The following is a 27,974-nucleotide window of genomic DNA, read 5'->3' as shown; positions in this document are numbered from 1 at the left end:
CAATGTTCCCTATTGGCATGCATGGCTGATTTTCTAATACTGTTAATTGCCAAGCCTTTCATTGTAAATCACTCTTGTAGAGCTATGTAGTTATGTGGGTAGATCTACATACTAGGTGGTTGAAGTCTTCTTTCAATATGCAAATAAGAGTATAAAACCTTTCCCCATATAGTCAGACAACCAAATAAACACTGCTGAGAATGTAATTACACAATAATGTGCCTGCAAGGAATCCACAAGAAAAGTCTAATTGGCCAGTAGGTGTTCTGATGGTAACTGCTGATAAATACAGTAAATAGAAAAGGCCTCCTCCTTGAGGGAGTGCAAGAGCAAGCCGTAATGCGCTGAGAAAATCAGAAATCTGTGTAATTCACACACTTCCAACTGTGACTAGGCTTTCTAAAGCATCTATAGTGGCCATATGATGATATGTGTCCTACTGAACAGCAGTGTTTAATGGTTATCTGGCATCTCTCTAAAGAAATCTATATAATGTCTCTAAATATCTTCACACATTACGCATCACCTTGTGCTTAGGGAATGAAAGGGGTTTGAGATTTTATGACCACAAGCCCTTTCTCTTGGCAAAGATGTGACTTGTGTCACGAATAAGACATGGCTCAGGGCTCATTCACGTGGCTTTACCCTAGTACCTTTGAAAAAAGCAGCATTCCATCTGGTTCATCCCAGGCATGTATTACCTCCACAGGAGGTTTAGAAATTCAACTAAAAATGTAAACTGCAGTAAATTTTACATCTTTGATTTTGTACAAAATGGAGAATGAAATTTAGATCAGTCTTGCAAATAAGTGTTAAAAGTGATTATGAAAATCTACTCCACTTGCCAAACTAATCTACACCACCAAATTCAGTAACATATTAGTTATGTTAGTAACCCTGCCAAGTGGCTCCAGTTCCAGTCCTTATGAAATATTTCAAAGAGGGTCAGAACTTTTCCAGAGCAATGACTATTTCAGCCATTCTTTGATACTCATTCTTTTCTTTTGCTCCAGTTAAATCTGTACATGAAACCCTAATTACTACTGTTCTGAAGAAGTGAAAGCTGTATTCTGAGCTCTTATATTCCCTTGTGTTATCATAAAATGGCATTACAACAAATTCTATTGATCGGGGAAGACATTGGGTGTGCTTGTAAGGAGCAAGATGATTAATTTCCACCCTTTGTTGATTTATTAAGCAGTTGCCCTTATTTATCTCATCACGTCAATTGGAAACTATACACTTTCGTTTTCTTTTTAAACTAATTCATCATTTTGCATTTGGAACACAATTTGGTATAATAAGAAAAAGTTGGCAATGGAAGCCTGAAAAGAAAGAGCATTTTTATAATAGTTGTCATTTTCATGTACATTCACAGATATATATCTTTCACACTTCTATGTATATGTCTCAAAACAATTCATATGATAACTAAGATGATCATATGTTTCTATTCACAAAATATTCATGGCCTATGAAAATTTTACAGGGATGGCTAAAACCATGAATGTAGTTGCTTGATTATGTAAACTTAAAATTTTTTGATGAACCCAGGGCTGAAGATACAAATTTTAAAATCTGTATCTATTTTAAAAGTCAAGTACAAATTCATTAAATTTGTGCAAGTCTTTGGTTAATACAGGTATATTCGTATACTAAACTATTTCATGTAGACTACACAATAATTTAGTTGACTCGTTTAGTCAATTAAATATGACAAGATTCCTGAACAAATTTGAACATGCCAGGAGAAAATACTTTAAGTGAGTTGTCCAGTTTCCTTAGCTTTGTGTGAATAGGTCCTGCCACAAAAATACCTAATTTCATCATTTGTTTGTATATTTAGCACTTAAATGTGAATTTAAGTGAAGCGGTACAAGAAGATGAGGGGTTCATTATTTGTGAATAACTACAGCCAGAAGTGTACTCTCTCTTTCTCTCTCTCTCTTTCTCTCTCTCTCTCTCTATATATATATTGATATTTTAATAATATCTGCACCATGAACAGGATTTGAGGTCTCAAAGAAGAAAAAAGGCTCTAGAAATTTCTCACCAGTGGTATCAGTACAAGAGGCAGGCTGATGATCTCCTGAAATGCTTGGATGACATTGAAAAAAAATTATCCAGCCTACCTGAACCCAGAGATGAAAGGAAAATAAAGGTAATGTTGTTTTAGAATGTCACTACTAGATTTTATTGCTATAGTTAAATTTCTCTACTTTAACATGTGTGGATCATATTTAAAATTGTTGATGTTGTTGCCTCTCTCTTTTAGTGTTCTCTCTGATTTGCTTCATTTCCTTGTATTGTGTTTTATTTTGGTAAATTTATTGTATTGTTTTTTAAACTGACATAATGTGGGATGAATAAAATGCTTTATTTTTAGACAGTGTAAAATGAATTAAACAACCTGAGGGTTTTGAAGGGGCGGGGGGTGGGAGGTTGGGGAGCCAGGTGGTGGGTATTGGGGAGGGCACGGATTGCATGGAGCACTGGGTGTGGTGCAAAAACAATGAATACTGTTACGCTGAAAAGAAATAAAAAAAAGATGTCATATGTTTCCTGGTAAAATTGTAATTGATTTTGTGTATCTTTGTTCCAGATGAACAAATGACTTATCGGTATATGGACGACTTCTTTCTCATGTTAGCACATTCATTTCATCAGAGCATCTTCACACATCAGTGTCAAATCTCTATAGATTGATTTGCATATTGTCCAGAGATGTTTTTTCTGTTATTATTTTACACTTTTTATTTTGCTTCATTCTCTGTTGAGTTCCTCAAAACTTTAAAATGAAAGTAAATAACCACGTGTCCTCTAAATTATATTTTCTGTGGATGGTCCCTAAGAAAAATGAGTAGTCAGTCCAATTTGGGTCAGCCCCCAAAACACCAGAGGAATTGAGAAGAAAGAAAAATGTTAGATGAATTTAAATATGTTCTTAATTAGAATATCTAAAACTGAGCATATGAAAGATAACTGAAAATAGCATTTGGATTCTTGGTGAAGATGACCGTGATGGCTTCCATATTTGTAAATTACGGAACATGACAATAAAATGACAACAGCCTTTGAAATTTCTGAGAGAAGTATGTGCTGCTTGCAGGTTGGTTGATGTGGTTAGCTAACTGCCCTGGGCCCTGTATTGATTTTGCTCAATAGGAAATTGATCGTGAATTGCAGAAGAAGAAAGAGGAGCTGAATGCAGTGCGTAGGCAAGCTGAGGGCTTGTCTGAGGATGGGGCCGCAGTGGCAGTGGAGCCAACTCAGATTCAGCTCAGCAAGCGCTGGCGGGAAATTGAGAGCAAATTTGCTCAGTTTCGAAGACTCAACTTTGCACAAATTGTGAGTTGTTATTGGCAAACCCATGTATGTGTTTGCAACTACTACCTAATAGGAGAGGCCTACTAACAAATGAAAAAACAAAACAAAACAGAACAAAACAAAAACCCAAAAACAAAAACAAAAATTAAAACTTGGGTGCAATTTCAGGCTTCTAATAGCATTCTGAAAGTGAGCAGTTTCCCCTCCTTTTGGCTTCTGCAACACTAGTGATTAGTTTTTCAGATTAAAAGCACAATAAATTAACAGCACATAGGGAACAGGCCCTTTATCAGAAATGAAGACTGCATCTTAATTTGTTTTGCCACATCATTTTTTTCATAACATTGGCAATGTGAATTTGTCAATTGATCATACATTTACATTATTTCAGTGTCAAATCCAAAAATACATATTGCTTTCCTGAGACCATCCCATGCTAATTTTACTTTTTAAATGTATACATGGTAAATAATAAATCTTTTGTGAGACATCTTCTTATATCTCCTTGCATAAGAACCTTATCTTATTGACTTAGAATAGTAGTTTAGTCCTCATACCTGGCTTGGCTACTTAATGGGTTAAAAGGCTTTTTAGAAGTGGATGCCTAGTAAGATAGTTTATGACTGATAGCAGATTGAAAAATATCAAATACTGTGACCAATGAAATATTATAAGCTGAAGGGAAAAGGAACAACTGTTCTTTCAAACAACTGGATGGATATTTGGTGATTTTTCTCCTTAAAAAGGCAATTCATAATCATAAATTTGTTCTTCCTAGCTCTCTATTTGTAATAGGGTATAAACCCATAGGATTTTTTCTAACAACTACATTTTTTGTTCCTATTCTGAGATATCATAAAGTGAAGAGGAATGGTTACTGCTATGTAATTATGCAAAAATAGTGCTTCTCACAAAACAAATACGTTAAGGCTGGAAAAGAAGGATTTCTTAATATGTTATGTTGAATTATATGAAACCAACAGATACTCAATCATTTTTGACCTATGTAAATGACAGTTTCATTTGTTTCAATCTTCAGATGGGACTTTGTGGAATTTCTTGTGTGATATTGTTGAGTCTATTTAATATGGAGTATTTTAAAAATATGCCTTAGATACCATAGCTTTATTTTATAAGCATATAATTTTGTTATGCTGCTTATTAAACAAGAGAAAATATACAACAAATTATTGTTACTTCTTTTTACAAAACATGAATACACTGTTTTTGATGAAATTCAGGACCCTAAGATTTAATAACAGCTGAATATCCTGAGAAGTTGGAAGAAGTAATATAATATATTGAGACTATATTACATTTGAAGTCCTATTCCAGCTGATTGCACATTTCAGCCTATTATTCTTTCTATTAGATGTTATGAACATAATATGTCATAAATCACTGCAGCTTATACTAAGAGAAAGACTGTGCCTGTGGATACAAAATTAATTGAAAGATTAAGGCAACCATAAAGAAAGTTCAAGTAAAATATTTTCACTGAATTTAATAGATCATTCAAGAAGTCCCTTGCTTTGATTTATCTGACTACTAACTAATTTCTCCATTCCAATTTTCCCCATATCTTGACACATCCTATATACAGGATTAGATTTTTTTACAACCTGGGTAAGGTAAGTTATTAACATATTATAGTTAAATGGACACAGGATCGAAAATCTCCACAAACCACCTACTTAAAATGTCATTACATCCTTATACATAAAGGGCTCTCAATGCATATTTGTAAAACATAATGATGATTGGTAAAATAAACCTAGGACATGTAAACCAGCATAAAATTTTTAAAGTCATAGTAAAATGTTAAGATGTGTTTTCCCCATAAACGGTTTCTTCTTGATTTTATAACTAAATACAGAGAACCAAATTTCAGAAGGTGAGTACCAAACTTCAGAAGATTCCTGGAGTGGGGAATATATATATATATATTAAAAGATTTTATCTATCTATCTATCTATCTATCTATCATCTATCTAAGAAAGAGAGAATGCATGTGTGAACACAGGCAGAAGGATGGGCAGAGGGAGAGGGAGAAGCAGACATCCCACTGAGCATAGAGTCCAATGGGGGCTTGATCCCAGGACCCTGAAATCATGACCTGAGCCAAAGGAAGATGCTTAAAGGACTGAGACACCCAGGTGCCCTTGGCATATATTTTTATATGAACTCTGGGTATCCATGCTAACAGAAGTAATAACAGTATGTATGAAGAACAATCAATTTAATATTATAATTATATTTGGCTTTGAATTTTTACTAGGCCTAAAAAAATGACAGATAGATAGATAGATAGATACAAGATGTATCTTTTTATTCCACTGGTTACTAATATATATTGAAAAACTGATTTCACATGTCCACCAACCTAGTTAGAGTCATCTTTCCCAATTATCATACAGTGAGGCCATTAGAGACTAGCCAGCCACAAGTGAATAACTTAACCAAAAGTTATGTTTGGAATAATCCCACAGTGGCTCTGATACAGCACAGGTCATCATAACTTCAGTATTCTTTACCTCCCCCTTGTTCCCCTTCTCTATTTGTCTCATCTTTCATTCTTCCAATTTTCCCTTTCTCGTCTTCTCTAGATGTAAGTTCTAGACTTCATTTGGACTTAATGATTTTCAGTTAGCCTTTCATATCTTAGAAGTAACAATTCCAGATTGCAGGGAGTACTTGAAAGTGCTTAACATTTGAGAGTTGTGTTTAAAATGAGAAATTAATTTTGCGTATTTTAATTAATTTTGCTAGTAAAAATAGCAGTCCCTGGGATGAACAGTCCAGAATATGAATCCCACTCTGTTTTCTAGCTGTATGCTCACGGGTAAATAAATGTCTTTCAGCCTGATTTCCCTCATCTGCACAATGGGGAATATGGACTTTTATAACAAAATATAGTAATATTTATAAAACACCTGTTGTATTATAGGAGCTCAATTAATCAAAATTTTTTCCTCTTTCTGTATATAACCCTGGAAAAGAGACATTTTTAAATTTTATGTCTTTATAGACTGTTAAGAGGATTCAGCTTGGCATGTACCATAGATTTATGTTATTAACAAGGATAGATATATTTTGTTCAGTGTAGATTACAAATTAGAGTCCCTCATCCTTGAAAACATAGTTGTATCCAGAGTAACAAAGCATTTGCAGGAAGTTTCGTGCAAAGATGGTGATTCTACCAATGAAGGCATAGTTCCCCAAAAACATCTCAGGAGCTCTCTTTCTAAATTCTTACCATCTATGTACAAGTAGAGAAAGAGACACAGAAAAACTGAAGGCTTTGAAAATTTCTCAATAGAAAATTACATGTAATTTTTATTAAGTATAATTGTAGCATTTGAAAATTAATCTCCCAGAGCTCAAGAAAATGCAGCCAAAAAATTACACAAAGAAAGTACCACCACAATCCAGGAACTCCTAATCAAAATAAGCTCACAGACTAAAATTACAATGGATATAAAAAATTCATTTTATGGATGATATTAACAGATGCCAAAAAATAAAAGGAGAATGCACATCTGAGGAAATCAGAGATAAGAGAACAATCAGCAAAGGACATTAAAATAAGTGTTTAATTTTTTTTAAGTAATTGAGTTTTTTTAATGTTCAAAAAGATTTTTAAAAGGATGTAGTGGAATTCATACAATAAAAATAGGCCATTTTGAATTGTGAAAAGGAAGGTTTGAAAAATAAAACATCTTGAGATTAAAATATAATTATTAAAATAATAACACAAACAGCTTTTTAAATAGTGGATTCATCATAGAAGAGTAATGAATATATTCATTGAAGGAGATTGAGGATAATTTTGCTTTGCTGAAAATACTGGAATATGTAGAGAATGGAATAAAAAACTCACATATATGCATGAAAAGAGTTCTGGATTGAAAAAGTGGAAAGCCGGGGGAAGAGACAGTATTTTATATAAATGACTGACATTTAAGAAAATTGAATAAATCTCAGTTTACAGGAATCCTCAAGTTGAATAAAGCTCAACGAGACTGGAATAAATAAAAACAAGTCATACCTAGCAAAGTCTGAATGAAACTCAGAACATCAGTGGTGAGGAAGGTGTCATAAAAGCTACTAAGGATCAAAAACAATACCTACAGGGTGACAAAGTTGACAGAAGACTTTTCATCAATAACAGATACTGGAATACAATGAAATAACATCTTCATATGCTAGGCAAATTTTCAAATGTCCTGTAAACTGTGATTCAAAAGTGAAGACAAAATATTTTCAGACATACAAGTACTTTCAGATAAGCAGAACTATGAGAATTTATTACCTGTATATTCTTGCTGAATTAATAAGCTATATGCTAGTGTAAAAAAGCAAAATTAAGCCAGGAATAAGGAACAAGCTATATAAAGCTATCTAGAAGTCTATATATAAGGAAGGATTTTTTTTTATTAGTTGTACTCAGACACCAAAATTGTAGCAAGTGCTGCAAAGGGAAACAGAAGGCTATGAGAATGTAGAAGTGTTTTGACTCAACTTAAAGAAGAATATAATAAATAAGAGGCTCATTGTAGAGGGTCAAACAAATATAAGGTTTGTACCTAATGTGTTCAGTATGAATTATTGCTAATTAATATGTTCCTCAGAAGCAATAAATAAATAAATAAATAGTAACCCTTTGGAATAGGTATGCATACATGACCTGTCCCAGGACTGGGAGCAAAAATAATGCAAATATCAGAGTAAAAGATGGCAAAGAAATGTCCCTTTTCTAAATACAACAACTCCACTTGTCCTGCATATCCTATACCTTCAAAGATCAAGTAAATAATGCTGATATTCAACGTTTATATCTGACAACTTCTTCAACTTCTTTTAGATGCCTAACAGATATGTGAAATGTTAACATACCCTAGTCAGGAATTAACTGATTGTCACCTCTACATAATTTGGTTCCAAACCAGCTCTGTGGGCATTAGTAAATCACCCTGTCACTTAAGTTCAAAACCTAGACATCATCCATAATTGTTCTTTTCTCCTCTGTAATCCTTGTAATTCATTTCAATTTCTTTTGGTTCTACTCAGAAAATACAGCTTTAATCAGACCACTCAGTATCTGCATTGTGGAAACCCTAGTCCATAGCACAATGATCTCTCATCTGGGTTACTTCAACAGTCTCTAATCCTTGCTTCTGGTCTTTGCCCACCTACATGGTATTCTTTCTGTGAAGCCAGGGGCTCCTAAAGCATAAGTGAGATTCTCTCAAACCCCTGCTGCTCACTACCCTTTCAATGAAATCCCAAGATTTTACATGATTTGGTTCCTGCCTGTCTTATTACTCCAACTTTGTCTCCTTTTTTGCCATTCTCCCTGTCATACAGGTGTAAAAATGTCTCCTCCATACTTAAACACGCCATCACCATTTCCATTTCAGGGCCTTCGTACGTTTTGCTTTTTCACGGAATATTTTTCACATAGACTTTTACATGGGTGCTGTAACTCAGCTGTCCTTCCACTTATCAACAATAAACATTTAGTAGAACTTTGACATATAATCTGGACAGGTAATACTTAACAGGGTTTTTTTTTTTGTACTTTAAGAATATTTTTATACTTCTTATAAGTATTTATGTCAATTGGGAATTTAAGATGATTCTCTAGAACAGCAGATTTCATTGCAGTTACTTCCAGAAGTGTTATACTGAGACAAGACAAAGTTTAACACTGAGGTGGTAGAGTGAATATGAGCAAGATTACGATACTCTATTATAAAGGTTAGTTTTTAGTATATCACAGTAAATTACAGGAAGGTATGTTAACAACATTAGAAGTATACATTTCTAAAAGAGGCAAGTTCTTGAAAAGTAGGCAGAAAATGAGTTTTGTTAGTAGTTTCACTTTAAATGCTAAAGAAATGTATTAAATAAATTAGTCCCTTAGGTGAATAATTTTTTAAGAAAAAAACACTTTTATAGTGTGAGCATTCCTCCACTTTTAAAAAATTGTTTGAATTTGAATAGAACCTTACATCTCTATAAAGAACTTTCATGTATATCCAGTTTGTTTCCACTAATAACCTTCTTATTAATAACCTTATTATTTTCATTGTTATTTTATACTAAAGAAAATATAAATGATGTTAATTATATTTGTCCAAGGGCACATGTAGGAAGGAGAAGACACTACACGTGGACTCAGTGCTTCCTGAAATAGAGTGAGAGTTGTTCAAAAGAAAGAAGGGTTTTCTTTTTTCATTAATTATTTTAACGTATAATATATTATTTGCTCCAGGGGTACAGGTCTGTGAATCATCAGGCTTACACACTTCACCACACTCACCATATCACATACCCTCCCCAATGTCCATAACCTAACCACCCTCTCCACACCCCCCTCCCCGTGGCAACCCTTAGTTTGTTTTGTGAGATTAAGAGTCTCTTATGCTTTGTCTCCCTCCCGATCCCATCTTGTTTCATTTTTTCCTTCCCTACCCCCCAAATCCCCAACTCTGCCTCTAGAATTCCTCATATCAGGGAGATTATATGATAATTGTCTTTCTTTGATTGACTTATTTCATTCAGCATAATATCCTCTAGTTCCACCAATGTCATTGCAATTGGCAAGATTTCATTTCATTTCTTCTGATGACTGCATAGTATTCATATATATATATATATATATATATATATATATATATGTATATGTATACACACACACACACACACACACACACACACACCCCTATACCACTTCCCACTTCTTCTTTATCCATTCATCTGTTGATGGACATCTAGGTTATTTCCATAGTTTGGCTATTGTGGACATTACTGCTATAAATATTTGGGTGCATGTGCCCCTTCGAATCACTACATTTGTATCCTTAGGGTAAATACCCAGTAGTGCAATTGCTGGGTCATAGGGTAGCTCTATTTTCAACTTTTTGAGGAACCTCCTTGCTGTTTTCCAGAGTGGCTGCACCAAATTGCAATCTTACCAACAGTGTAGGAAGGTACCTTTTTCTCTGCATCCTTTCCAACATCTGTCATTTCCTGACTTGTTAATTTTAGCCATTCTGACTGGTGTGAGGTGGTATCTCACTGTGGTTTTGATTGGTATTTCCCTGATGCCGAGTGCTGTGGAGCATTTTTTCATGTGTCTGTAAGCCATCTGGATGTTTTTACAGAGATGTCTGTTCACGTCTTCTGCCCATTTCTTGATTGGATTATTTTTTCTTTGGGTGTTGAGTTTGATAAGCTCTTTATAGATTTTGGATACTAGCCCTTTATCTGATATGTCATTTGCAGATATCTTCTCCCATTCTGTCAATTGTCTTTTGGTTTTGTTGACTGTTTCCTTTGCTGTGTAAAAGCGTTTTTTATTTTGATGAAATCTCAATAGTTTATTTTTGCCCTTGCTTCCCTTGAGTTTGGCAATGTTTCTAGGAAGAAGTTGCTGTGACTGAGGTCAAAGAGTTGCTGCCTGTGTTCTCCTTGAGGATTTTGATGGATTCCTGTCTCACGTTGAGGTCTTTCATTCATTTTGAGTCTATTTTCATGTGTGGTATAAGAAAATGGTCCAGTTTCATTTTTCTGCATATGGCTGCCCCATTACAGACTCTTGCCCCAAGCTGCTTTCAGGATTTTCTCTTTGTCACTAAGACTTGTAAGTTTTACTATTAGATGACGAGGTGTGGACCTATTTTTTACTGATTTTGAGGGACTTGTCTGTCCCTCCTGATTTTGATGCTTGTTCCCTCTGCCATATATTAGGGAAATTCTCTACTATAATTCACTCCAATATACCTTCTGCCCCCTCTCTCTTTCTTTTTCTTCTGGAATCCCAATTATTCTGATAATGTTTCATTTTATGGTATCACTTATCTCTTGAAATCTCCCCTCATGATCCGGTAGTTGTTTGTCTCTCTTTGCTCAGCTTCTTAATTCTCTGTCATTTGGTCTTCTATATCACTAGCTTTTTCTTCTGCCTCATGTATCCTGGCAGTAAGAGCCTCTGTTTTTTTTACTGTACCTCATTAATAGTTTTTTTTTTATTTCAACTTGGTTAGACATTAGTTCTTTTATTTATCCAGAAAGGGATTTTATTTCTCCAGAAAGGGTTTCTCTAATAACTTCCATGCCTTTTTTGAACCCAGCTAGCACCTTGGGAATCATCATTCTGAACTCTAGTTAAGACATATTACCAATGTCTATATTGATTAGGTCCCTTGCTGGTGGTACTGCCTCTTGTTCTTTTTTTTATGTTGAGTTTTTTCCAACTTGTCTCTTTATCCAAATAAGAATACATGAATGATAAAGTAAAATACTAAAAGGCTAGCAAAGACACCAGAAAAATGTATGCTAACCAAATCATAAGAGATCCAAAACTGGCAGGAGAGGAATGGGGGGAAAAAGAAGTGAAAATCAAAGATATATATATATATATATATATTGAATAGAACAACCCACTTGATTTTTGGTGTATTTTGGTCTCTTAGAAGAAACTACCACCCAAAATTTTAAAGAAAAAAAAACTTATATATATACAAAAATAAGGGTAAACACAATGAAGTTATGGAATATGACTGTAAAGATGAAAACTTTTAAAAAATTCTAAATAAAGGAATTGATAAGATAAGTTGGTTGGATAAAGAAAAAAAAGTGGAGAGAATGTGCTCAGGCTGGATACTAGAACAAAGCCATGTGCTAGATTAAGGTGCATTTTGATCTATTAGAAGAAATTGTATCCCAAAATTTTTTAGAAAATAAAAACCTGTATGTATACAAAAAATAAGGTTAAATACAATGAAGGTATAAAATATAAATATAACAATGAAGATTTAAAAAGATTTTTTTAAGAAAATATTGTTAAGATAAACTAGTTAAAAATGTTTAAAAAAAGGAAAGAGGAAAAGTTGAAAAAATATTAATAAGAAAAAAATAAAATAAAATAAATTAACTTTGCAAGACTGAAGGATCATGGGGAAAAAGCCATGAATTCTATGCATTGCTTTCTCCTCACTCTGGAATTCCACTGTGCTCTGATCAGTGAGCTTGGTCTTGGCTGGATATTCTTGCAGATCTTCTGGGGGATGGGCTTGTTGCAGTGATTCTCAAATGTCTTTGCCCGCGGTGGACTTGTACCCCCTTTTCCAGGGGTTGAGCTAAGTAATCTGCTCTGGTTCCCTCTTGGGAGCTTTTGTTCCCTGAACGCTTTCCGTAGAGCACTGGAGGACAGGAATGAAAATGGCGGCCTCTCAATCTCTGGCCTGGAGGAGCCAAGATCTCAGTCCCCACTCCTCAGTGCACCCTTGGAGAAAAGTGGTCAATCACTCCCACCTCCCTGGTCTCCAGCTGCACTCTGTGCTTATCCCGCCTGTGACTGAGCATTTCTATCTCTGGCACACGGCCCCCTTTGGAGTCTCCAAACCCAGCAGATTTCTGCTGTGCTGCTCCTCCCAGAGGATGAAGGTGAGTGTTCCCGGATCTGCCACTTGTGCGGTCCCTGCTGCAAGAGCAGGGGTCTATCTGTGCCTTGGGTCATGGTCTAAATTAATCCGGAGCTGAAAGCTAACTCCTCGGCTCCATCTCTACCGCCAGCCTCCCTGCTCCAATACCTGGCATTTCTGCCACACTCAAACACCCCCGATCTTTCTGTGTCACCCCCAGGGACCTGAGACTACACTGTCCACGCAAGGGCTCCACCATCGCTTAGCCTCATGAGCAATGTCCCTCAGTGGAGCAGACTTTAAAAAGTTCTGATTTTGTGCTCCATTGCTCCACCATTTGCCATGAGCCAGCCCTTACCCCCATGGTCTATCTTCCCGTTGCTTCAGATTCACTTCTCTGCATGTCCTACCTTTCAGAAAATGGTCGATTTTCTCTTCCTAAAATCCCTGTTCCTCTTCTATCCCCTGTTGAGTTTGTAGGTGTTCAGAATGGTTTGATACCTATCTAACTGAACTTCTGGGATCTGATGTCATTTCAGTCTGCTCTTCCTCTGCCATTTTGCCTCTACCAAAAGAAACAAGTTTGAGAAATACTGAATTAAGCAAAGTTTCTTTACTCCAGAACTTAGCAGGGGTTTTGATATGCAAATGTGATTATGAATTTCTACAAGGGAAATAAATTCTGCAGACTTTCACATCTGGATAGTTGCAGTACAAAAGGGGAAATTTCATTTCAGTTTTATCATAGGATTCCTGCTCGAGTAGTTGGGAAGAACTAGTGTTCTTCAGGAAAAAAAGAAATAGGAAAAGCATTGCTATACCATTATGCTTTTGTTAATTTAGACTTTATTAAAAGAAAGCATTGCTTCATAAGAAAATTAACCACAGAGCTGACTGTCATCACCTCATGTAAAATAATGCCTGAACCCAGTTTTGATATTTCATTGTTCATTTTTTGGTATATTTTCTCCTATCACATAATAATAACAAATTAATTTTGAAACTAAGGGGGAAACATCTTCTTTGCATAATTGCTACATAGACATTTTTCTTTGCTTTGAAATAACAACAAAGATTGTCAGCTGCCAATGTAAGATCCTTGGAGGATTTGGGAACATAAATAATTTTCTTAGAGACAGAATATTCTTTAATAATCAGAGTTGTGAATGTAAAAAACTAATAGTGGTTGCTATGGAACATGAACTAGGAGGGAGCTACTTATAAAAGTTTCTTCCTCTTAGCTTCAGTTTTGTAGTAACATATCACAAGAGTTAAGAAAGAAACCAAGTAAGTCAAGGTTCTGTGTTTCCTAGATTGTGATCATAATAGATATTGCAATTTCTATAATAATTTTTTTCTGTTCTCTAGTTATGTAACAGAATCAGTTTAATGGTTGTTTGTTAGTACAGTATTCAGGTAGAATCACCTTCCAGGAAGATGACAGACTCACTGATTCCCTCATCCCTCTTTTTCAAATGTAAGGAAATTCTGAATGAAATATAATTTTTAAAAGAATTTTAAAGTTATAACTGAGCTCAAAATATATAATGGAACCTTCCTTCCCTCTCTTTGCCATAAATGAGCATATTATCTCATGTGATAGTGAAACTGGATTGAGGATCCAGTGGTTAAAAGAATGTTTTAAAGATCTTTTACATGTGGTCTTATACAACATCTGTATAGATATAGAAAATGAAAGGTCCAGTTTAAACATAGAAACTTCAGTGTTTTTACTCCACGTGTGTTTTTACTCCACAAATGTCTTTACTCCACATGTGCATGGGTAATACATCAGTCCAACCTACAAGCCGAATTCTGTCTTTCAAGGATTCTGGCTGGGGATGAAAAATCTTTGATAATTAAAACAGTGTAGGAGGTCTGTTATATACTAACCATAAGCCTCTAGATTACTAAGCTGAGAAATTAACATAAAATGGGTCCCATATTGTTGAAATCAGTGAGGTCTTCTCCCACAGTCATACAATAAGTCATTCTTTTCAGAGTTCTATATACACACAATTATTGAATGTTGGCTCACTGCAAAATATTACAACCCATAGGAAGAAATGAATTCATAGTGTTTTAGAGTCATCTAACATCACAAGTGAGACAATTAGTACTTCACAAACTTAAAATAATAGAGAAGCACTTGATATAGAAAAATAAATATGTTGAAAACAAGAAAGGAACAAAATAACATTAATTTATAAAACCACCAGACACAAAAAAAATACACAGGTACTTATGATGATAATACCTTTAAGTGAAGCTTATAGAAGCCCAAAACTAGTCATTGAAGTAAAAAGCTAAGTGTATGTGTTAAACACCTAATTAAACAAATGTGAAGAGAAAATTAGAAACTCATTATAGTAAAATGATCAGAATATATCACATAAAAACAGAAAAAGTAAAATATGAAAGACAGACTGAGAGAACAGTGTAAGAAGTTTATGACCAATATAATCACAACAGGAGAAGACAAGGAACACAGAAGAGACAATATTTAAGAGGCAATAGCCAAAAATTTCCCAGAACTTAAGAAAGACAAACCACAAATGGAGAAATACATTGGTCCCAACAAAGATGAATTAATTATGTATGGCAGAACAGAATATATAAATACCTTGTAAAGGAACAGCACACAAATATGTCATCACAAGGGGCTTATTTAATTGAAGGTTCTTACAATAATTAAAAATATCTCCAAATTTCTATCAGATTACCATTGCAAAATCAAGACAAGACCATGATTTATAAAAAAAGGCTCTACCCATGTTAGATGAACTAATATTAAGTTGTGATCTCTATACTTGGAACAAGAAAACCTAGGATTATATCCTGCATCTTTCATTATCCATGCAACTTTGACTAGATATTTGAGCCTCGAGATAAAATTAGTAACTCTTTTCTTACAGGATTAAGAGAGATTATGAGCCACCAAAAATGTTGAAGCAGTTCCAAAATATTTTTATTATGGTCACTGGTTTGAAGGACAGTATGCACAAGGGTTGGTGTCCAGAGTTCACACTGATAGGTGTCCTAAAAAGGCAAAAGCCAAAATCTTAAGTTTCTCTCAGTTGGTAGTGTCAAATAAACCTGACGAAAGCAATTATAAATTTTTTCTCATTTAGCACTGCTTAAACCTAGACTTTACTATTTATTTTAAAATTGTTTACTTAGAGAGCAACAGAGAGGGAGAGAGCATGAGTGGGAGGGGCAGAAGCAGAAGAGAGAATCTCAAGTAGACTCCAAGCTGAGTATGGAACCCAATGCAGGACTCCATCTCATCACCCTGAAATCACTACATGAGCCAGAAACCAAGAGTCAGACACTTAACTGACTGTGCTGCCCAGGTGCCTCTAAACCTGAACTTTAAATAATTTCCACAGATAAAGTTCCAAGAACATGTGTTTAGAATTAAAATGGCACATGGGGGCTTAAGTGGGTAGAAGAAGAATCAATGAAACAAGATGGAATTGGGAGGGAGACAAACCATAAGTGACTCTTAATCTCACAAAACAAACTGAGGGTTGCTGGGGGGAGGGGGTTTGGGAGAAGGGGGTGGGATTATGGACATTGGGGAGGGTATGTGCTTTGGTGAGTGCTGTGAAGTGTGTAAACCCGGTGATTCACAGACCTGTACCCCTGGGGATAAAAATATATGTTTATAAAAAATTAAAAAATTAAAAAATAAAAAATAAAAAAAATAAAATGGCAATTCACACAAGGAAATAAACAGCAGAACACAACTTCCAAAGACAGAAGATAGTGAATTAATGAGATACAGAATGTAAAATATGTTAAATATTTAAAAAATAGTAATAGTTTGCATCCAAAGTAGGAACTAGGGACAAGATGCAGTAAGAAGATGATGATGAGGTTTCAAAAAAGAGTTGACTAGAACTTCCAGAAATTGAAAAATTTAATAAATAAATAATTCAATGAACAAGTTTAGCATCAGATTAGATATAAAAGATATGGAGAATTAGAAAATTGGGATATAGATAAAATAAATTACCTAAAATGCATAAACAGACCAAAATACAGAAATATGAAAAGAAAAAGGATAAGAAAGGGAGTGAGAAAGTCAAATATATAAGGAAAAAATGGAGAAAATGGAAAAAAGTCAATATTTGAAGTGACAATTGCTTAGGAATATCCAAAATTATTGAAATCTCAATAACCAGGTTGAAAATCCAGCAAATCTCAAGCAGGAAAATTTTTTTAAAAATACACCCATATAGCCTCATAATGAATCTGATGAATTCCAAAAACTAAGAAAATTTCCCACACAGTTTAGGACATAGATTACCCAGAAAGTATTGACATGTATAAATGATAGCAAATTTTCAAGCAACAGTAAAATCCAGAAGGTGGTATGAGGTCTTCAAAAATAATGAAAGAAAAACCACCTAGGAACCTAGAATTGTATACTTATAGAAACTTAAAATAACACTGAAATAAAGACCTTACCAGACAAAAATTGAGTCCATTCACTAGCAGGAGATCTTCACTGTAGAGTTATCAGGGTTGTTAGGGGTTTTTGTTTTTGTTTTTGTTTTTAGAATTAGCCATGTTTAAAGTTATTCAGTTATCCATCCATATACCTTCATGTTGTGTTAAAATAATTTTATATCCTAAACTTTTACTCAACATTATATCATCCTTTTCTTTGTTCATAAAAATAAGTTCCATAAACATTTTTAAAGCCCACATAATATTTCATGGCATGTTTGCATCTCATGGCTGGTTTCTAACCAGAAGGAAAATGACCCCAGATGGAACATTTGAGATGTAAAGAAGAATGATGGGCAAAGAAAATGCTTAACAATGGAAAAATCTAAACAAACATTTACTAAGTATAAAAGTGTCTGATTTATTTATTAAAAAAAACAAAGTGGACACACTTGAGTGTGTCCACTTGAGTGGGAGTTTTGAGTTCTTCACTTTGTTTACCTCCTACTTTTCTGGCTATTCTTTGTCAGCATCTCATGGTGCTATTACCTCTTTCTTTACTGTTGAAATGTCTCAGTGCTCAATCCTTGGACATTTTCCCTTTTTTAAAAGAAGATTTTATTTATTTGGGAGAGAGAGAAAGAGAGCACACAAGCAGGGAGAGGGGCAGAGGGAGAGGGAGGAGCAGATCCCCTACTGAGCCAGGAGCCCTAGGCAGGGCTCAATCCCAGGACCCTGAAATTATGACCTGAATCAAAGGCAGATGGTTAACTAACTGAGCCACTCAGGCATCCTGACAGTTTACCCTTTCTATTTATACTCCATACTCTTTTCGTCTAGTCTGGTAACCTTGATGTCAGGTACAACCTCATGACCACTACATATTTTTTTAGCCGGACCACTCTTCTCCCCTGGACTATAGTGGCAACACTACTGTTTCAGTTTCAGCTAAAAATCTTTGTTTCCCTTTAGTTATTTTCAACACAATAGACTTGCACATCACTTGAAAATATAAATCAGGTGTGTCTTTAACTATTCCAAATGCCTCAGTGAATTCCCATCTATTTTCAAGTGAAATCCAAAATCCTTACATTAATTTCAAGGGAGATATGACCTGAATTCTTATTATCACTCAGGCCTTATCTCTTAATACTTTATATCTTGTTCACTCTGCTCCACCTCCATTGGCCTTTTCACTCTTCCTGGAACATATCTGGCATGCTCCCTTTGCATTGTGTTCCTTACACCTGGAATACTGTTCCTTTAGACATCTGCACAGCCCCCTCCATCTCTGCATTCAAGTCTTGTCTTGAAAGTGTTCTGAGTGAAACACACACACTTGCCTGACCCTTTCCCCACTTATTTTTCTGCATAAAAAGCACTACCAGGAAAGTTAGAAATATTTCCATTCTTCATCTTAATATCTATCTCTCTCTGTAGAGTGAAAGTTCCAAAAATGCAGGAATTTTTTCTTTTTTTTTTTCCTCACTGCTGTGTCCTCACAACCAAAAGCAATGATTAGCAAGTCATACAGGATACATTTGTTGAATGAATGATGAATAAAATGACTCTAAGATCCTCTTAATGCTCAGAAAGAGACCATATAAAAAGTTTTGGGCATGATAATAGCTTTGGAGTAACCACTAACCCAATAAAAGGGAGTATAAAATTTTTAAAGTCCAGAGAGAAAAAATAAATAGATAAATGATTGAAATAAAATGAATAATCCAAACTGGATACTGGGGCTTAAGAACATTAATTGAATTGGCCAAAGATAGTAAGCAACTACGTTAACACAGGACTTTGGTTTTTCTGAATCTTTCCAATCCAAAGCCCTTACTATAGAAAAGGTGTCAGTTGCATTTTAATATTCTTGTAAGTTTAAATAAGTTCACCACTTTATAAATGAGTTTCAGACAACATGTAACCTCAGGAATATTACCTCAAATGACTGGGTTTAAATAGCACAATGAGTTAAAAATAGTAATATAAATTTTTAAAACCAGATTCCCTATTTATATTAATATACACAGTCATTGTATAGTTAGGTTATGGTAATATTAGGTACATAATTTTTTGTGTCCACCTTTTGAATTAAAGCTATAATGAGTGATTCCAGTCATTTTGGTGTCAAATATATGAATAAAGTTGCCTTTCTTATAGTAATGTACTATATCATATTTTGCTATTAGGAGGAAATTTAACAAAATCTTAAGGAAATACCATTGATGTTAAACATATTAATGTATTTTTCATAAATATTAGGTATAGCAAAATTGAATCTGATGCATTATTGACATGTACATTTTTAAATAATTTTTTTATTTTTTATAAACATATATTTTTATCCCCAGGGGTACAGGTGTGTGAATCACCAGGTTTACACACTTCACATGTATTTTTATCAGTAAATTTAGAGTAAATATAACTTATTTTTGGCATCAGAGTAACTTGTTTCACTAAAATAAATATTCTCTTCCTTGGAATGACAATATTTGAAAAATGATTACTTTTGATAGAACTATTTTTTAACTGTTTACTACTTCTCATTATGAATAAGGGCACTAAGCAAAATTCATCTTTTCTGGGTCTAATGGAAAATTATTTTGAAAATCATTTATTGTGTTGAGAGACAACACAGTTATCTTGCATCCTAGAAGTATAAAACACTAGATTTTTACAAAGAGTATCTCTAATCCCAAAAAACAACCTAAACGGATGAAAATTTGTCAAGCAACTTGGCCTGACTTCTCATAAAATTAAGGATAAAGATTCCAGCATCAGGGTATAGTTTTAATTATTAAAGTAACAGAGATTTGTTGATATTGTCTCTTTGGTGGAGGGGGGGTGGTTTTGTTATATAAGTTTCTTTCCTTTTTTATTTGCTTTTAATGAGAATCTCCTAATAATTATAAGGGTGCAGCAAAATCAGAATTCCATATGCTTACTGGGAGTCTTTATAGAAACTCAAATTTTATTTTGGATACATTGAATTGGCATTTCATTCATTTAATAAACATTTATCTGTTGCCTCCTATGTGGCAGACAACACAAAATATAAAATAACACTGGCAAATCCATGGCAATCATACAAAAGATGTGATATTTGATAAATATATCTCATACAATGAAGGGGGGAAAAGTACAAGAATTTATACATAGCAATTTGACCTCCATTTGCAACATAACAATAAAAAGAGTAATTTTCTGCAATCTAAATTTGCTTTCAAAATATGGAACACCAGCTGGAAGGGAGCTCAGATGGCTTCTGCAGTGGAGTTGGCAATATCCTTCTGAGCATGCCCGAAACAACTGGTTAAAAATAATTAAATCACTTACACCATCTGTGAATCATTCTGATTCTTCAGTGATTACTTAAGACTCTCATTGTATGGAACATATTCTTAGAACAGATGAATAAAATTAATTCAAATGTATTGCTTCCCTAAGTTTGATTTTCATGAAATAAACTGTTACCATGTCTTCAAGTTTGCTAAGTTACCTGGTATTTTTTCTGCCCTCTTTCATGAACCAGTGGCTTTTGAAATCTTAAAAGGTATTTGAATTGTAGTTTTGTATAAATAATAGAAATGCATTTATTCAGATACTTCCTTATGGAACATAATTTTCTTTAAAAATTTTCATAATTTTACTCTTTTATTTAATCTTCTAAGTGTAGTACTCAATAAGTAATAGACAGCTGTCTACTAAAAGGCCAGTTGAAAGTCCAAGTAGATTGCATTCTCAGATTTAACACCATATGCTTTAATCGAGAGTGATTTTAAAAAATTAAATGGCTGTTTTAATACCTATAAAGCAGAGGAAAGCTATATTTAGTGGTGAGTAGTCCATGGACAAAACATAAATGGATAAAATGAAAGCTAAGAGTCCATATATGTACAAATTTACCATGTTTAGATCAATTCATAACTTAGAGGCATTCTTAGCCATTTAGTTAAATAAAAATGATTAGGGATTTATTTCTAAGATAAGGCAACTGGGGGGGTTTGCAGGAGAACTATGCAAATAGTTATCCATAATAGTTATGAATGTCTGGATGGCAAAATATAAATAACTGTATTGTTTAACAAATACAGTAATAATATTTATAACTACTTTTGGGTGTCTACAAAGTTTAGATTCTGTACTATGATTTGTACTTAGCCAATTACAGATATACATGAAATAATAGAATAACATCATGAATGCTCTAGTTTCTTACCTCATCGATAGGTACACTTGACTATTTCCTACATGGGAAACTATTTTGAGAGAACTAGACTCTTTCATATATTAGCTTCTGTAATGAAAAACAGCTTCTTTAATGTACTGCCACAATGGCTTCCTCTCCTTTAGACTTGCAAAAATATCCTCCATATCATAGTCTTTGCAGTTGTGGTCTCCTTTTCTTGGTACTTTCTGGATCTTTGCCTGCTAGTGTCTGCTCATCTGGCAGGACGTAGAACAAATACATCCTTCAACATCCTGTCTGATAGAGTTGACAACATTCCCTTCACCTCCTCCATCATGCCAGATTATTTTCCTTATAACACTTACCATGATCTGAAAACATTATGTTTATTTGTTTACTTATTTATAATTTGTCTTCTACCATTGGAATTGTGAGCTCCATAAGGGCAGGGAATTGTCTTTTTTTTTTTTTAAAGATTTTATTTATTTATTTGACAGAGAGAGATCACAAGTAGACAGAGTGGCAGGCAGAGAGAGAGGGAAGCAGGCTCCCTGCTGAGCAGAGAGCCCGATGCAGGTCTCAATCCCAGGACTCTGAGATCATGACCTGAGCCGAAGGCAGCAGCTTAACCCACTGAGCCACCCAGGCGCTGTGTCTTTTTAACTAATATTTTTCTTATATTTAGATTCTGCCACTACATAGGTGTTCAATAAAAATGTGTCAAATAAATGGAAGAATGGATCTTCTTGTGGAATTCCCTACAGTTCAGTTATTTGTTCTGCATTCTTACAACATTGATGCCCCAGTGCCAGTGTACCAGTGTCTGAAAGTTTTCACTGGTCCTTAGGAAAGGGGAAAAAATAAGAGTAAATATGTTAAGCTTTTCAAAGAGCTAAATTTATACAAGAATTGTCCTTTCTTCAAGAAGTATGGCTTTCTACAGTTGATAGTTGGGGGGTGAGGGGGAGAAACATTAAAATAGCCTTTCTTCCATCTTTACTTTTTTTCTTTCTCTTTTATTATTATTTCACGACAGTGTCCTTTACTAAAAATAATAAAACCCAGAGTGCCTGGGTGGCTCAGTGGGTTAAGCCGCTGCCTTCAGCTCGGGTTGTGATCTCAGGGTCCTGGGATCGAGTCCCGCATCGGGCTCTCTGCTCGGCGGGGAGCCTGCTTCCTCCTCTCTCTCTCTGCCTGCCTCTCTGCCTGCTTGTGATCTCTCTCTGTCAAATAAATAAATAAAATCTTTAAAAAAAATAATAAAACCCAGAAATTGTGAGGTTTCCTGACATTGGGGTAGCATTTTATTGACTTATGAAACACAAAGTCTAGGAACCTTCCATTTGGAGGAACTTGTTCACACGAAGGGGCACCACTTCTGCCAAATGCCTGTGTTGGTTGCTTGAAATTTTGAGAATGAGGAAAGGAAACTCATGATTACCTTTCATTTTTATGCCCTTCTGGGCAATAAATACTGATTCAGCATGTGTTATCCCCTGGAATAAGTTTCTGAAATTTCTTTTGTAGTTCCTGAGAAGCAAATACAAGAACAAATATGTAAAACGGTCGTATTTAGGGTATCACAACACCTGCCTCCTATATGACCAATATATATACTTACATAAAATAAATGTACCAGGATGGCATTGGCTCATTTGTAAATATTTTTATCCTCTGGATTTAAATTCTTCTTGTATTCATTTCAGAGGCACAGACTCCATAATAGCATCATTTAGTAGTGCTATTTGGAATCCAAAAAATAAAATAAGTTAGTTGCTTTAACTTAAAGTGTTACCTTTCTTGTGCTTTATCAAAGTTGAGAACTGAAAACAGGAAGATTCCAAAGTGGAAAAATGTAGTGCATTTACATCAATAAGCATGTTTTCTTATAGTCTTCATTTCAAATAACCATACAGAACTTTCTGATTTACACAGTGCTTTTACAGTCACCTTCTTAGTTAATTTTTATACTTTAAACCATCTGTATACAAAAAAGTAAGCAGATTAAATTGACATTATGAAAAGTTTTGAGGAGTAAAAAATTAGTATCACATTTTTAAGTCAGCAAACAGCTTTGTTTTGCAGTTGCTTTTACAAAGACTTCTAAGAAATGGAAGTTATGTTAAGGCCTCTGATAATTATCTTTTTAAAAATATATGATATAAAATGAATTTAAAAGTGTTCATGTGAATATGGGTTGGTTTCTTGGAGTTAAAGCTTGGAAATGTGCTAGGCAGAACAGTTCAGTTTTATATTGGAATTCTTGCCTTGGGGTAGAATGGGAAACAAATACAATGATAATTATTTTCTGGAACATTGACAGAGAACAAGCTATTTCAGGAGAAACTATCTTGATTGTAAAGTGGAGCACATTAAGCCCAAGGTGTCATTAGACTCACAAAACCCTCTGAAAGAATTGAGCATAATCTTTGGTGAAAAGAAAATGGTTTTGTTCAGTGACTATCATATTTTACAAAGTTATTTGTAACTTGGAAAAGTATATTATTTTAGAAAATAACATTAAACATAATAGTTTTGTACACACACAACAACTCATTCATTCACAGGTCAGATGGACATCATTATGAATTATCTGGAACACAGACAAGAATCAGAAAAGGAATAGAACAAAAGGCCTCTGGATTTCCTAAATTGTTTTGGTAAAGATCATGAAGTCCAAAGCTTACTTAATTTCTTTATGAGAGGAAAATACAGGTCCTTTTTATGAAGTTTTTTTTTAATTTCACTCTGATTATAGAGGTAATTCTAATAAATGTAATTACCTTGTTGTTCTGCTCCCAGTAGAGGCCAAAAGGCAAAGGCGAAGGACAGAAATATGAAATAATAGCTGCAGCCTTGATGTGAGCCAAAAAGGACCCGCATGTAAGATTATATGAATGCGTGGCCCTGAGAAACTCTTTAGCACAGCATGACACAAAGAGGCAGAGGAAGAGATTATGTGTGTTTATTATTATTTATTTGATTTGGTTTATACTTAACATAGATAATTGAATTATTTTAACAGTTAATTATTTCCTCAATAAAATTAGGTTAAAAAATCATTAATCTTTCATCTACTAAATATAAAAGTGTGTAGCACATAATGGCATATGGCATATTAGCTTCCTAAATCACAAAACACTCCTGCTAGCTGATTAATTTATCTAAATATCTAACTACCTGAATATCTATCATCTATCTATGCCATGTGTATGTGCATATATATATGACTATATATATTTAAATACATATAAATACATATAAATTCCTGTGTGTATACTTATGTTTGCATATAAAAGTTTATTTCATAAAATATACACTTTGCCTTTGATAAAAATGCCTGCTAAACTCATCAAAATTGTCATTTTTATAGTTTTCTCTCCTAAGTTCCAAGTTTAGTTCCAAAAGTTCTGTTTTATAACTCCCTACTTTTTATTACAGGCATATAAAAAAATTGTGGATATATGAAAAGAGAATAGAATGTGGGGTAATTATCAAACTCATGGTATTTGGGATAATACCATGTAATTTTTAAAATATTATTATACCTCAAGTTTATTAGTACCTCTTCAAATTAAGGTCATTTCAATGAAGATAATCTTATATGTTGGACCAAAGAAATTAGAAAGCTTGAGTTTTACAAAAGCAATTTAGAATGCAGGAGAACCATCAAAGAAGTCATTTCAAAACTACAACAAAAATCTGCCATTTTAGTCATTGTTTTAAACTTCGCTAACTACCTGTTTGGTTAGGGTATATTTTTTGCTGGTTATTTTAATTGTAATTCTTTGTTTAAAATTGAACTTTTAGGGGCCCCTCGGTTGTTGACTCAGTTGGGCATTGGACTCCACTAGGGTCTTGATCACCTCTTTGTGGGGCTCTGCACTAAGCCATTTAAGACACTATTCTCTCTGTCTCTCTCCCTCTGCCCTTCCCCATGTCCTGCTTGCACTCTCTTCCTCTCTAAATAAATACATCAATAAATAAATAAATAAATAAAATTGAACTATTCAGAGCAGTCAAAGTAGATGTGACAGTGGATGCCTTTAAATAGGAGAACAGTTTTCTTAAGGTTCCTTACTCATCTTCAGGAACCTTAAATACCTAAAAATAATTCTCTTTCCTTCATGTGCAAAATCAGTGCCTTTGACTGCCAGGACTCTTCAGTCATGTAGATGCACAAGTGAAGGCCATCAGGGCTGTTTTCAGTGATAATGTAGCATTCTTCCAATATACATTCATCTTGCTTTTGTAAGCATTTGTTTTGGTCTATGATTCCCTAAGAGCCAATTAATAGTATATGTTTTCCTACTGGAATTAAAAATTTTTTTGAAAAGTATATGTTTTCATACAACTTTGGTTGAGTGAAAACAGCCTGTTTTGGTAAAGCCAATTGTATGAAGCCATGACTACTCATAAATAGATTATATAAAGTTTTTATTCACCATTGCAAACTCTGTCTTTTTGCTTCTATGATTATTTTATTTTTATTTTTTAATTTTTATTTTATTTTACTTTATTTTTTACTTTATTTTTTTAATTTTTTATTTTTTATTTTTTATAAACATATAATATATTTTTATCCTCAGGGATACAGGTCTGTGGATCGCCAGGTTTACACACTTCACAGCACTCACCAAAGCACATACCCTCCCCAATGTCCATAACCCCACCCCCTTCTCCCAACCCCCCCTCCCCCCAACAACCGTCAGTTTGTTTTGTGAGATTAAGAGTCACTTATGGTTTGTCTCCCTCCCAATCCCATCTTGTTTCATTTATTCATCTCCTACCACTTAAGCCCCCATGTTGCATCACCACTTCCTCATATCAGGGAGATCATATGATAGTTGTCTTTCTCCGCTTGTCTCATTTCGCTAAGCATGATACGCTCTAGTTCCATCCATGTTGTCGCAAAAGGCAAGATTTCATTTCTTTGGATGGCTGCATAGTATTCCATTGTGTATATATACCACATCTTCTTGATCCATTCATCTATTGATGGACATCTAGGTTCTTTCCATAGTTTGGCTATTGTGGACATTGCTGCTATAAACATTCGGGTGCACGTGCCCCTTTGGATCACTACGTTTGTATCTTTAGGGTAAATACCCAATAGTGCAATTGCTGGGTCATAGGGCAGTTCTATTTTCAACATTTTGAGGAACTTCCATGGTGTTTTCCAGAGTGGTTGCACCAGCTTGCATTCCCACCAACAGTGTAGGAGGGTTCCCCTTTCTCCGCATCCTCGCCAGCATCTGTCATTTCCTGACTTGTTGATTTTAGCCATTCTGACTGGCGTGAGGTGATATCTCATTGTGGTTTTGATTTGTATTTCCCTGATGCCGAGAGATATGGAGCACTTTTTCATGTGTCTGTTGGCCATCTGGATGTCTTCTTTGCAGAAATGTCTGTTCATGTCCTCTGCCCATTTCTTGATTGGATTATTTGTTCTTTGGGTGTCGAGTTTGCTAAGTTCTTTATAGATTTTGGACACTAGTCCTTTATCTGATATGTCGTTTGCAAATATCTTCTCCCATTCTGTCAGTTGTCCTTTGGTTTTGTTGACTGTTTCCTTTGCTGTGCAAAAGCTTTTGATCTTGATGAAGTCCCAGTAGTTCATTTTTGCCCTTGCTTCCCTTGCCTTTGGCGATGTTCCTAGGAAGATGTTGCTGCGGCTGAGGTGGAAGAGGTTGCGGCCTGTGTTCTCCTCATGGATTTTGATGGATTCCTTTCTCACATTGAGGTCCTTCATCCATTTTGAGTCTATTTTTGTGTGTGGTGTAAGGAAATGGTCCAATTTCATTTTTCTGCATGTGGCTGTCCAATTTTCCCAACACCATTTATTGAAGAGGCTGTCTTTTTTCCATTGGACATTCTTTCCTGCTTTGTCGAAGATTAGTTGACCATAGAGTTGAGGGTCTATTTCTGGGCTCTCTATTCTGTTCCAATGATCTATGTGTCTGTTTTTGTGCCAGTACCATGCTGTCTTGATGATGACAGCTTTGTAATAGAGCTTGAAGTCTGGAATTGTGATGCCACCAACATTGGCTTTCTTTTTCAATATTCCTTTGGCTATTCGAGGTCTTTTCTGGTTCCATATAAATTTTAGAATTATTTGTTCCATTTCTTTGAAAAAGATGGATGGTACGTTGATAGGAATTGCATTAAATGTGTAGATTGCTTTAGGTAACATAGACATTTTCACAATATTTATTCTTCCAATCCAGGAGCATGGAACATTTTTCCATTTCTTTGTGTCTTCCTCAATTTCTTTCATGAGTACTTTATAGTTTTCTGAGTATAGATTCTGTGCCTCTTTGGTTAGGTTTGTTCCTAGGTATCTTATGGTTTTGGGTGCAATTGTAAATGGGATTGACTCCTTAATCTCTCTTTCTTCTGTCTTGTTGTTGGTGTAGAGAAATGCAACTGATTTCTGTGCATTGATTTTATATCCTGACACTTTACTGAATTCCTGTATAAGTTCTAGCAGTTTTGGAGTGGAGTCTTTTGGGTTTTCCACATATAGTATCATATCATCTGTGAAGAGTGATAATTTGACTTCTTCTTTG

The 27,974-nt window shown here is 34.6% G+C and overlaps 1 protein-coding gene across 3 annotated transcripts in view; it reads left to right on the top strand.

The window, feature by feature from the left end:
* DMD (dystrophin) overlaps positions 1–27,974 on the top strand; it is a 2,119,021-nt gene that overhangs the window by 882,893 nt on the left and 1,208,154 nt on the right. For all 3 annotated transcript variants that reach the window (XM_045089435.1, XM_045089434.1, XM_045089436.1), the window contains exons 40-41: positions 2,009–2,161; positions 3,166–3,348. In XM_045089435.1, the coding sequence (XP_044945370.1) occupies positions 2,009–2,161; positions 3,166–3,348 (336 nt within the window). The remainder of the gene's footprint in view (positions 1–2,008; positions 2,162–3,165; positions 3,349–27,974) is intronic.

This window comes from Mustela putorius, unplaced genomic scaffold, assembly GCF_011764305.1.
Source record: "Mustela putorius furo isolate JIRA1106 unplaced genomic scaffold, ASM1176430v1.1 tig00003836_pilon_pilon_pilon, whole genome shotgun sequence".
Lineage (NCBI taxonomy): Eukaryota > Metazoa > Chordata > Mammalia > Carnivora > Mustelidae > Mustela > Mustela putorius.
Note: the sequence above shows the minus strand (reverse complement) of the source record. Positions and strands in the feature narration are given on the sequence as shown.